Source organism: Convolutriloba macropyga, chromosome 3 (assembly GCF_964194025.1).
Source record: "Convolutriloba macropyga chromosome 3, txConMacr16.3, whole genome shotgun sequence".
In the NCBI taxonomy this organism is placed as follows: Eukaryota; Metazoa; Xenacoelomorpha; order Acoela; family Convolutidae; genus Convolutriloba; species Convolutriloba macropyga.
The window spans coordinates 45,308,095-45,319,607 of NC_134470.1; the positions used below are offsets into that span (position 1 = coordinate 45,308,095).

The 11,513-nt window shown below is 33.2% G+C and overlaps 1 protein-coding gene across 1 annotated transcript in view; it reads right to left on the minus strand.

Annotated features, from left to right (window-relative positions):
• The window catches only part of LOC142337081 (uncharacterized), a 53,837-nt gene extending 48,003 nt beyond the window's left edge, over positions 1 to 5,834 (minus strand). Inside the window, exons 1-3 of the mRNA XM_075386148.1 lie at positions 5,683 to 5,834; positions 5,113 to 5,265; positions 1 to 70 (exon numbers count right to left, since the gene is read on the minus strand). The exon at positions 1 to 70 is cut by the window's left edge and continues 86 nt beyond it. Coding sequence (XP_075242263.1) covers positions 1 to 70; positions 5,113 to 5,265; positions 5,683 to 5,773 — 314 coding nt within the window. The 5' untranslated portion in view covers positions 5,774 to 5,834. The remainder of the gene's footprint in view (positions 71 to 5,112; positions 5,266 to 5,682) is intronic.
• Between the last annotated feature and the right edge of the window lie 5,679 nt (positions 5,835 to 11,513).

The window sequence follows — 11,513 nt, forward strand, 5'->3', positions numbered from 1 at the left end:
ACACTTGAGTCAGCACACTCTGTCATCACTGTGTACGTGTCTATGTTGTTGCTTGTCTGTGCCACGTCATCTTAACAAAAATGCAATTATATATACACACTAAATCACTCATATCACACGCAATGGGTATTGGCTTAGATATAACAAGCGCAATCGAACCGTAATCATAACTTTGTAATAATAATCATCTTTGCTGGGCTTATACAGAGTCTGTAGCATTCGTGAGTCACAAAAATTCTGTTAAATCACTTTAAAAAACAAGTATTGTCACAACGCCACGTACGACACGCGATATAGTATAAATGGAAAATTTTGCCCGTACTGTTATTTTAACAAACAATCCCGGATTGAAGTTTCTTTGATTTCATGCAAGGATTATATATGATTTCAGTATAATTTCTTAGTACGATCGTTGCATGAAACCCATGAAATCATTTATGATACTTGGATGATTACCAAGAAATTATTTATGATCCTAGTATGATTATCTAGAATCATCCTCAAAAAATTGAAAATTTTTATCGTGAAAGATCTTACAAATTTTATGTCTTACAAATACGTAAAAGGTTATGCGTCACCTGACAGATAGGGCAAAATTGTTATCGCGTAAGACCAGATAAGAACTTACACGATAAAGATTTTTGATTAAGAACTTACATGATAAAAATTGAACAACCATTGGAGATATATCTATTGCTCAATCTTTTACCGTTTATATTTTTACTATTTTTGATTAGGCATCACTTATGTGATTCCCCGCCGTCAGCATGTGATGCGCTAAAAACCCTAACAAACAAAATCATTTGCAAAGTTGAGCACAAAATAAATAGAGTAGGTCCAAATAGATAAGTACAGTTTTGATATTCTTTGAAACCTGTTTGTACCTATAAATGTTCATTTAAAAGAAATATATAAACGATTTTTGCTTATTATCGCAATTTTGTTTTCTGATTACGTTTAAAATGCATATTTTTTTTAACGGAAACAAAAAATCAAATGCGGATTGCACATTCAATATACTAAAATAAATGCCCTCTGACTACATCAAGCGGGAATTTGAGGCACAAGTCAATGTTTTGTATGTCATATATGACCTTGTGTGGTATCAAGAAATTGATAGAAAATGAATTCAATAGAAAATGATAATTATACAAACTTTTGGCTTTCAATTGTTTTTGTATGATCCCTGTATGATTTCTAGGAAATTATAGGAAACCAAGAACTCATATAATACATATTTCACTTAGTATGATTACTAAGAATCATATATGACTCAGTACGAAATCCAAGAAAGTTGTATGATCGGTGACCTGTGATGTTAAATTGAATTTGAATTTCAGTGTTGATTCAGAAAAACAAAGGCCCTCAACTCTGTGAAACTTAGCTGCAGTGGCAAAGAGGCTGTAATTTTTTGAAAGCTTATTTCACCATTAACGAAAGATTCCTGCAGATTGATAGGCTCTCGAAACCTCGTGTGCGCTGAAACTGCGCTCGAAGCTCTAAGACTTGAGTCCGATCAGAAGTCACTTCCGTCTGGCACTTCGACCTGGGAAAGTACCGAGAGCGAGAAACTTTTTTGAAGTTGCTTTTAGCGCGAACAAAATCAGGAAAATTTTTGAAGCCTGTAGCCCATCAATATCAATTGTCTTGAAAAAAGTTTTATTCTTCAAAATTAATTCTATTAGCCCTCTACCAATTAACTAAGAGTTAAAATTTATGAGTAGAGAATTTCTGCTATCAAACTGAACTGCGATTGGCAGATCGATTATCGTTATTCAATTATCGTTACACAGTAGATGATCAACTGCGTGAACGTTAAATTTATTTTGTAAAACTATTGTGATCTACAAAGTCTCCTTTTTAGATAAAACTCTATTTCTTCCTATCCTACTTAGTGCTGGGGAGGAACTATATACTCAGAAGTTTTTTCTTCAGTTAATTTTTGCTGATCGGTATACTCATCTTTGAGAATTGGTGTGGTATCAAAAGAAAACTCTTCAAGCGAGTTTTAGATTTGTTGTAAACATATTATATTTGAGGTGATTTTTGTTCACTTTTAGCGTCATTTTAGTTCAATTTTTGGGTGTCTTTGCATAATTTTTTATAGTAAACTATTTTTTCAAAAATATTCTTTTCTCGCTAAAATACAAAAAAATCACATGTTCTAAATAGACGATCAGTGATAAAAGTGCTCAATCAAAACTGTTCGAATTCCATTTTATAAACACGTTTGCTTTGACGCTGTGTTTCCGTAAATTTTTGAGATTTGAATTACCTGCTTTTTTCTCACTTTCTTGGATACTATGACTTAATTTCAATAATTCTAAGTGCATTTGGTTTCCCGGGATAATAAAGTGAAACTATCTAATGCATTGAGATGATACCTAATGGCTGTTATGGCTATGAAAATCTCATTTTCGAAAATAATTGGGAGACCTTGAACTTAACACCATTTTAAAATTTTTTTCTGATAAAAAACTTTTTGGTCTGTCCTATTAATTACAGGTTCTATATGTCTTTGGTACTACGAGTTCTCATAAAGTTTTTTGGGTGTTTATATTTTCGTTCAAAAATTTGGTTCCTTTTCGAAGTCTTGTCTCTTTATCGCAACATTGACAGGTTTCATTGACGATGAAAAACGCTCAAGTGGACATAGGCAAAAGATTCTGCGAATGCAAAGTGTTTTTAACGACTCTGGCACTATCTTCTTACATCTTTCTGTTGTAATTTTTCGTTTTTGTCTGTTTTTTTGTTTTTCTCTGAGGTCGTAGGAGTTATTTTGAACACTGCAAGATCTCAATGGAAGCCCAGAATTCAAGAAACCGAAATTTCACAAATATTTGTCAATTATTGGATAAATTTTTAAAACTTTTCTTATTTTTTGAATTCTGGTCCAATTTTCACAATAAAGGCATTGGAGAGAAGCTCAAAAGAAATATTACAAAAATTTTTATCGAATTCTTTTTAGTGGCTTCGCAACAGTTCTCTCGCATTTTTATTTGAATGTCTGGTTTGTAGTGGTATTTGTTTTTCTTTTTGTGTTCATTAGAATTATTTTATTTTACAATAGTTTTCAGTAGCTTTGTTTCGAAGTATATTTGAAATCATTTGATACAGTCAAATGACAACTGATGGTTTTTAATTATTTGGATTTCATTGTCCTTTAAAATTCTGCGTATTTTTGAACTGAGCCCTCTCTGTTTTTTCGTCTACGTGTAACTTAGTCTCATCATTGGTCAAAGGTCCGTTGCAGTTTCCTGAGGTTCATACAATAACTTTTTTTTAGTTTTGAAGTGAGAACTGATATTTTTAGACTCGATTAATTCTCCTTTCGTTAAAGGTTTTTGTTAGTGGTCAATATTCTTGGATCTTTTCGTTGTCTTTTCACAATTCCCTTTGAAGAAGATCCAAATGATTTAATAATCAGGCCAAAGCAAACTTGTATAAACTTGAGCTACCTTAACCGAAATAATATGAGCAGTAATTGAAATATTATTATATAATTTTCAGTTTATGGCTTGCGATTTTTTGTCATCATTATTTTGTGTTATTGTAAATTGTTTGTAACTTTTTGATTACTTCTTTAGTTTTTGTTTCTTAATCATGTTCCATGACTTAAATATTTGATGTCAAAAGTTTAAACGAAGCCTTAAATTTGACACATTTTTTGTCGACTTGTTACCTTGTCCCAATAAATACAAGTCCCACCTGTTTTTTAGTTGAGGAAAGGTCAATTCGTGTTGTTTAGTTTTATCTGAAGTATTTATACTTCGTTACTAAGTGCTTTTAAAATTAGATATTCAGTTTGTGCCGAAATTAACATTTTTTTTTTATTTTTCTATCTGAATTATCTGTTATTTTTAGTTAATAGCAGGTCCCATGGACGCTCCAATGTGGAATGAAATTATTTATTTCATTTAGTAGTTTGGGTGTGCGGCATTTTTTTAACTTTAAATTTGGAACATCTCTTCAATTGGATGACATTTGTCAAAATGTGGATGGGCAGGGTGGGAATATAATGTGCAAACGCACATTACCGAGCCTCATTGCTGTTTTTAAGCCCCGTTTTCAAAAAGAAGAGATAAAGAACATAGCATAGCAAGGGGTCAGCAAATTCTGCAATCGTGTTTAACGCTCTTCTCATGCATGATGCGAATGGACGTGATTTTCTCCGTGCTTTGAAAAAAAAGCGTTTGTCAATTCAACAACTTAAATTGAGCAAAACTTAATGAGTAATGTAACGCAGTGCGCGCATCAGGAGTCTTGGATTTATTTCGTTAAAAACTAGTGAGCCACTTAGATTTTTCTTGATCTCTTCTTCAAGAGCTTTTTTACAAAAATAACCAAAATAATCTCGTGGTTTGAAATTTTAGGCACAAATGTTAAGCAATGTCCACAAACTAATCAGCTTTTTTTCTTTTTTTTCTGGAAGAACTAGCTGATCCGTCTTATCAATTTTTGAGCGTCACTTGATAATCAATTTCTGATAATTTCGAAAGAAAATGTCTTCATCGAAAGAAAAGGACTCTTAAATATTCAGTAACAGAACTTGCCCTGCTCTTTTTAATATTTTTGGGACGCTCTCAATTTATGGGAACAAAAACTTTTGAATGGGTTGTTCAATTGATTTTAACGCTTCTCAGACATATTGTCTTTTACTGAAAAACACAATTTTAACAAATTGAAGATTATCAGAAATGTGGAAAAATTACCAGACCAAAGGCTGATTTCAAAAATAGTTGGTCAACCTTACCTAGCTAAACACTTTAATAGAAAACATCGGACAAAAATTATTTAAACAAATGAGGGATGTCAGACGAGTCTCTCGTCTAATATTCTGTGGCCAGATTATGACAGGCTTCAAATGATTTTTTGTAACTATTTTTTTGGAACAGAGTGAAGGTTAATGTGTCAATCACTTTTTTTTCTCAAAGAATCGATAAAAGGGTACGAAACAATACAAAGATTTGCAACATATGAAGATAATTTAATGTGTTTCATTATGAAAAAAAACAATATTTTATACATTATGACGTCAGGAAAGAAACAGTGAGAAACAATGAGTTGCTTTTTGTAGGTTCCTCTCATTAACGTGTGCTTGTATATGCTTACCAATAGTGGTGTAAGTGTATTTGGTGTTGCACCTGGGACTGGTGGGTGACCCCCCACAGGTGGTGGCAGTGAAGTCAGCACTGTTCACATTCGTACAGCCCCACTCTGTGCAGTTGGTCGCATCCCTCTCCAGACAGTTCAGTCCGAAGATACCTTAAATACAAATCAATCTCCTTCACATGTAGCATCCCTTACAGTACAAAGGGTCTAGGAAATAAACCTCCACGGACAAAAAACCCACTTAACTTAAGTTGGTCGGTTGTGATAGTTTCATACCAAGTCCCAAGGGCCGCTGAGGCACGGCCATGGCCCGCGAGGCATGCCCAAACGTGCTAAATTCTTAATAGTAAAGTGGGGTTTATTTCCGTGGGGCTTATTTCCTATCTAAAATGAAGTGGTTTTTTTTCGCAACAGTGTACAAAATATCCGTTGTCTTATGTCTCAATGGAGCCTTATTTTTTCCTGGAAAAAAATGTTAAATTGAATATTCGTTTAGCTCGCTTATATTTGATATGTCTTCCGTTGTTGATAAAGAAAGTGTTGTTTTGACTAAAAGTTGAGAGAACTTACCGGGTACAAACGATAGAAAACCCAGAATAAAGAAAAAGACAGCTTCCTTCATTTTAAGGGTGAAAGTAATATAATTACCAATCAGTAACATGCACTGTGTGCCGCCTGAACAAAATAGTTATAATAAAAAGCGGTTGTTTTTCCAGATGTGTATGACAGTTTATTCACGCATCACTACTCCATGCATTCACAGCATCTAATAATAAAACAATAAACAAACATCGGCTGCTATAGCAACTGGTATTTACCAGCGGAGGCAGCGATTACAAACACTTTGTTTACGTTTCGTATCAAACCACAACAACAGGTGAATTGGATAATAACAGCAAGGTGGTATTGAAAAGATTTTTACACTCGACTGAATAACAAATGTTGTCAACGATTGAAATGAAGCAACAATTAAGCCACCAAATCAAAGCTAACAACTGCTTCTACAAAGGGACTATATTTATTGCATCGCAACGTTTCAGACAGACCACAAAGAATTGTTATTATGATTTCTACTCAATTTTGAATTTACTTTTTTCAATAAAAAATACATTGGATAACTAAAACTTTGTGGGATGACCAGTCTAAAAAATATGTTGAAGATGCATGTTTAGTTGCAGAGCAAACATGGAATATTCTTTTTTGTTAATCATAGCAGTGTTACTCTGTTCTCTATTTTGATATCAAGGACAAAAAGGCCGTGCCACCATGCCTTAAATGATTTGTGTAACCCAACGGCTGCCCATCCTAGAATTTTCGCCATCTTTGTCAATTCCCGAGTCAGTTGATATGTAACAAAAAAAATAACTCTCAAAAAAATGGGTTAAATTTAAGAAAAAAAGTCAAACAAATCCATTTAATGTTTTTCCTATTATTCTGGTCAACACGCTTGGTTTTTCTATTCGCTCAGAAAATGATGAGCAATGATAATAATAATAATAATAATAATAATAATAATAATAATAATAATAATAATAATAATAATAATAATAATAATAATAATAATAATAATAATAATAATAAAAATAATAATAATAATAATAACAATAAATATAATAATAATAATAATAATAATAATAATAATAATAATAATAATAATAATAATAATAATAATAATAATCATAATAATAATAATAATAAAAATAATAATAATAATAATAATAATAATAACAATAATAATAATAATAATAATAATAATCATAATAATAATAATAATAATAATGAATACAACCAGCTTGGTAGTCCCCAGATTAGGGGAGAAATCAAGTTTCAATAATTAAAATTTCTCGAAAACTTTCCATCCTGAAGGGTAAGTTTTATATTTGAATCTTTTCAATGCCTGCCCTTCCAAAAAGTTCTTCACTTCTCTTCGAAGCTGACATGGATTTTTGTTTGGTGAATAGTTAGCAAAACTGTTAAGTTGAAACAAAGAATTATTGAATCGGGCTACTCTATTAAAATAATTATCTTCAGAACGTTTCCGAAATGTTTTTCTCGCTTCAATAAAAAACTTTTCACTTGATCTGGTCTTTGGACAACCAAAAGTTATTGACCAGTGGTCTGACGCATTCATAGAAGTTAAGCCCACTAAAATCTTGTTAAGCAGAATTAGGTCGTTAAGAACTAGGAAATAACTGACTGGCAATAGGCGATTTCGAAATAGGCTCTCAACGTATTCTTTGTCACCCAGAACAAAACGGCAAGTTATTCATTTTAAACATGATCTCTGCAGTCTTTCCAAGCAGTGAAGATACTGTGGTCCTTGGTTCCAGATATTTGATGCATAAAAGACCGCAGAGAATCCATATGTTTTCACCAACATGCATTTGACAGTTTTTTTTGTGGTGCGGGGTATAACTCTTCTTAAATGATTCAGTTTTTGAAAACCTTTCTTTACCGCCATTTCGAGATGACAATTCCAAGTCATGCTGGCCGTAAAAATTAATCCGAGATCTTTAATTTGTTTTTCGTTTTTGATGGCAATTCCTTTGCAAATAACTCTGTAGACGAATTATATGTATTTTTGTATGAGAACTCGAGAATGCTGAATTTGTCAAAATTGAAATTTAGTTTGTTTGAACGAGACCATTCGACAGCTCTATTTATATCAAACTGAAGTTCTTCACGTTTTGAAATCTGTCCTATTATTTTCGTATCATCGGCATAAAGGAATCTTTTATTATTAAGTTGATCAGGTAGGTCATTTATGTACACGGACAACAAAAACACAACAAATATTAATCCCTGGGGACCCCCGTTTCAGATTTTTGAGAAAGTCGAGTAACTGTCTGCAATTTTTACTCTCTGCTGTCGATCAACCAGATATGAAGCAAAACATTTCAAAAACTTTTCATCAAACCCAAAACGAGCGAGCTTTTGAAGCACAATACTAAAATTAATCGTATCAAAAGCTTTAGCAATGTCCAAGTAAACTGCTATCGGGGATGAACTTTCGTCTAAAGCTTAATATAAGTTATCACAATATAGTAGCAATTGGGTTACTGTTGAATGTTTTTGCCGAAAACCATGTTGAGCAGTGCAAAGCTTCCTTTCGAATGTCTTCTTAATTGTTTGTAAACTATTCCTTCAAAAACTATAGACATTGCACAGAGCGTTGCAATTGGTCTGTAGTTCTTAATTTCCGTTTTGCTATCAATTTTGTGATGAGGACGCACGTGTATGTTTTTCCAGACTTTGGGAAAATGGCAAGCGTTAATAATGCAGCTAAATATATTCAAGATACTATTTATAACGTACGGCGCTGAGGCTTTAAGGAGTGATGGTGTTATTTGATCATAAGAGTTGGCACCAGATTTAATTTGTGATATTTCGTCTAGCACATTTTTTGAGTTGAATGTGATATCGTCTAGAAAAATCTCTGATTCAAGCGCAAAAGTGTCAGAACTATCTTAATTAAAACTGAAGAAAAATGCTTAGTGAAACTTTCCGCAATTTGCTGAGAACCCATTATATCCTGGCCTCTATATTTCATTTTCTCGGGGAAAGTTTGTTCTTGGTTTAGTCTTCGCATAAATCTGTATGCATCGTTGTTTGTTGTAATACAGAAACCCTGGATAAAAAATTGTTTGTCCTTAACCAAGGATAAATTTAATTCCACCTCTAAATTTCTAATTTCCTCTGATCTTTTGTTTGTTTTCCTTAGCGTCTTCAGCATGTTTTCCATGTATACACTATGGGAAGACATATAAGATGGTGCGTCAAGACGGCGTTTTGTTATATGAGGTATTGATTTTTCCCAAGCATTATAGAAACTCTGATAAAAAGCAATGTAGGATGTCATTGGGACATCTGTTTGACATAGTTAGGATTTCAAAATGAGATATGAATAAGTGCCAATCTGCCTTATTGATGTTGAGTTTTTGGAAAAGAGGCTTTTGTTCTTTTCTTGTGAGTCTGACAGAATTTTCTTGTTTGAACAATTTGTGATCTGAGAAGGAATTAGCCTCAACCACTAGATTACATTGCTCCAGATTATTGCATAAAAAGATGTTGGGACAACAGCTGGAGTTGAGGATTGAGCAAAGGTTCAGAGCATCTATTTCTTTTATGAAAGTTTTTTCAAATTCATTACTACTAGAAAGTGTATTCTAGTCAGCATGTGAAAAATTTACATCACCATTCATAAATAACTTCGTAAATCTGTATCAGAAACCCGGTATTTGCTGTTTTGTGGAGGGTTATACAAGGTGATGATTATTAATACAATGTCATTCAGGAAATAAACAGAACATGACAAAAAATCAAGGTCTGTTTCAATTTCTGCTGCTTGATTGAAACAAAGATTTGTTTTGTGAGCAATAAGAGTACCACCGTGAGTTCAATTTTTCTATCTTTTCTGGACTGCACGAAATATTGCCGGTATAGTAAAATTTCTGAGTTTCTTACTTCATCTGTAAGCCAAGCCATGTTTCCGTTAAGCAAAGTATGTCAATATTATGTTCTCTTAGTAAAATATCGAGATTCATTCTGCGATCAATTGTTTAAATTGACCGGCAGTTCAATAAGCCTATCTTCAGTACTTGTTTTTTCTCTAGTCATGAACGTGAAGTTGTTTGATGACCTATCTTCTGACATGTTTCTTCCACTGATAGAGTTATGTCTACGAGCTGGTTTTCGACGAACAACGCTACTGATCTAATTTTGATTTCGGATCTGTTAATGTTCAGTTTTTGAGCAAGATTGAAACGAAAGTCAAGTAGCTTCTTTTCTTTCTCCCAATCATCTTTGGATAAGAAAGCTTTCGCAAAAATGTTTTGAGCCTTCAATTTTTGATTCGACATCAGGAGCAGTCGATAGTTCCAAGGATTAGTCAACTTAACTACAATTGGACGTGTTCTTTGTTCTTCTTCATCAAACTTCCCCAGCCAAGAAAACATTTTCAACCATGATTTTGTCGATTCCACAAGACTGTGCAATCTCTTCTATTTTTTTTCAGGTTGTAGCTGATCAGCTCTACAACAAAAGTTGTTCCCGTACCATCTTTGGGTTTCTCAGCAACTCCAAAAAGAATCAATTTGTTTAGGTTTTCACCTTTTTGAATTTGATTTTTGTCACTTTGTGTTTTTGAAGAGAGCTGTTTATCTGTTTCGGAAATTTTTGAATTCATATTTGCGTGAACATTTCTTATGCAATCGCGAATTTCAGTATTGATTGACTCTATTTCAGATTTCAGGTTGCCTTTCATATCCTCAATTTTTTGAGATAGTTCGTCTTTAATGTTTGACTGATCTTGGGGAATCACGATTTGATTTCGACAATGTATTCATGCCCAAAAACATCCATTAATGTTCCCCAGTGTCCTAAAATTGTCCTCTGACAGATCTGTGCAGTTAGCATGGAACCATTTGAGACACTTGAAGCATTGTATTCTAAATGCAGTACGATTGTTACTACCTATACCGCATGGAAAATCTTCAGAAGACGCTTGTTTTATTTTAGAGCTTTTTTTGTGATGCATGTTTTTTAAACTGTCCATCAATCATAGACCGCTTAATCACTGCTCGCATTGGAACATCATAGAAGCAGTGACGTTTTAAAACAGAAAACTTCCAATAACATGTAGAGTAGATATTTTAGTATTGATGATTTAAAGCGCAAGAAAGAAAAACTGCCGAGGAATTTGTCTCAACCCCGGCCTCAAAGATATTAGAAGACCAGATAGGCAACACATCTTTCAATGTTTATTTTTGAGCTACAAATTTTTGGACAAAAAACAGCGATAGGGTGTATAGTACATCTTCAAACCGAACAACACTGTACTCAAAAAATTCAACGTAAATCAAGAGAAGAATGTAAAGAAAATGTTAACCAGAACCGAGCGGTACTAAAACTTTTGACTTCTCTGAGTTAGGCAAAGCATGTAAATATTTCACTAAATAAGTAAATAAAATGGATGGTGAGTATTAACCTGGACCCTAGAGTCATATCATATCAGTACTGAAACATTGTGTTCCAATTTTGTATCGTCGGCCCTGTACTGTATCAGTCTACCCTAACAGTATCTTGATAAACGCTATTATGCGCAGTCTATTCTCATAGATACTTTTTTTCTGGAAATAAACTAAGCATCTCTGGTTTTTGATTCGCATAATGTTCTGGAGAAAATCGTGAAAAAAAAATGTGAAAATTTAAAAAAATATGAAATTTTGGGTGATGCAGTTTTTGAGCATGACGATCATTTACAATCTTAAAACTCTGCAAGTAACGTAATAACGTAATAAAATACCGGCCCAAACCAATAAATACATGCTAAAACCAGTAAATACACGCCGATTGCCTGGATCCTGCCAAATGTTCAACCTGCCAATGCAGATTTTATGGTT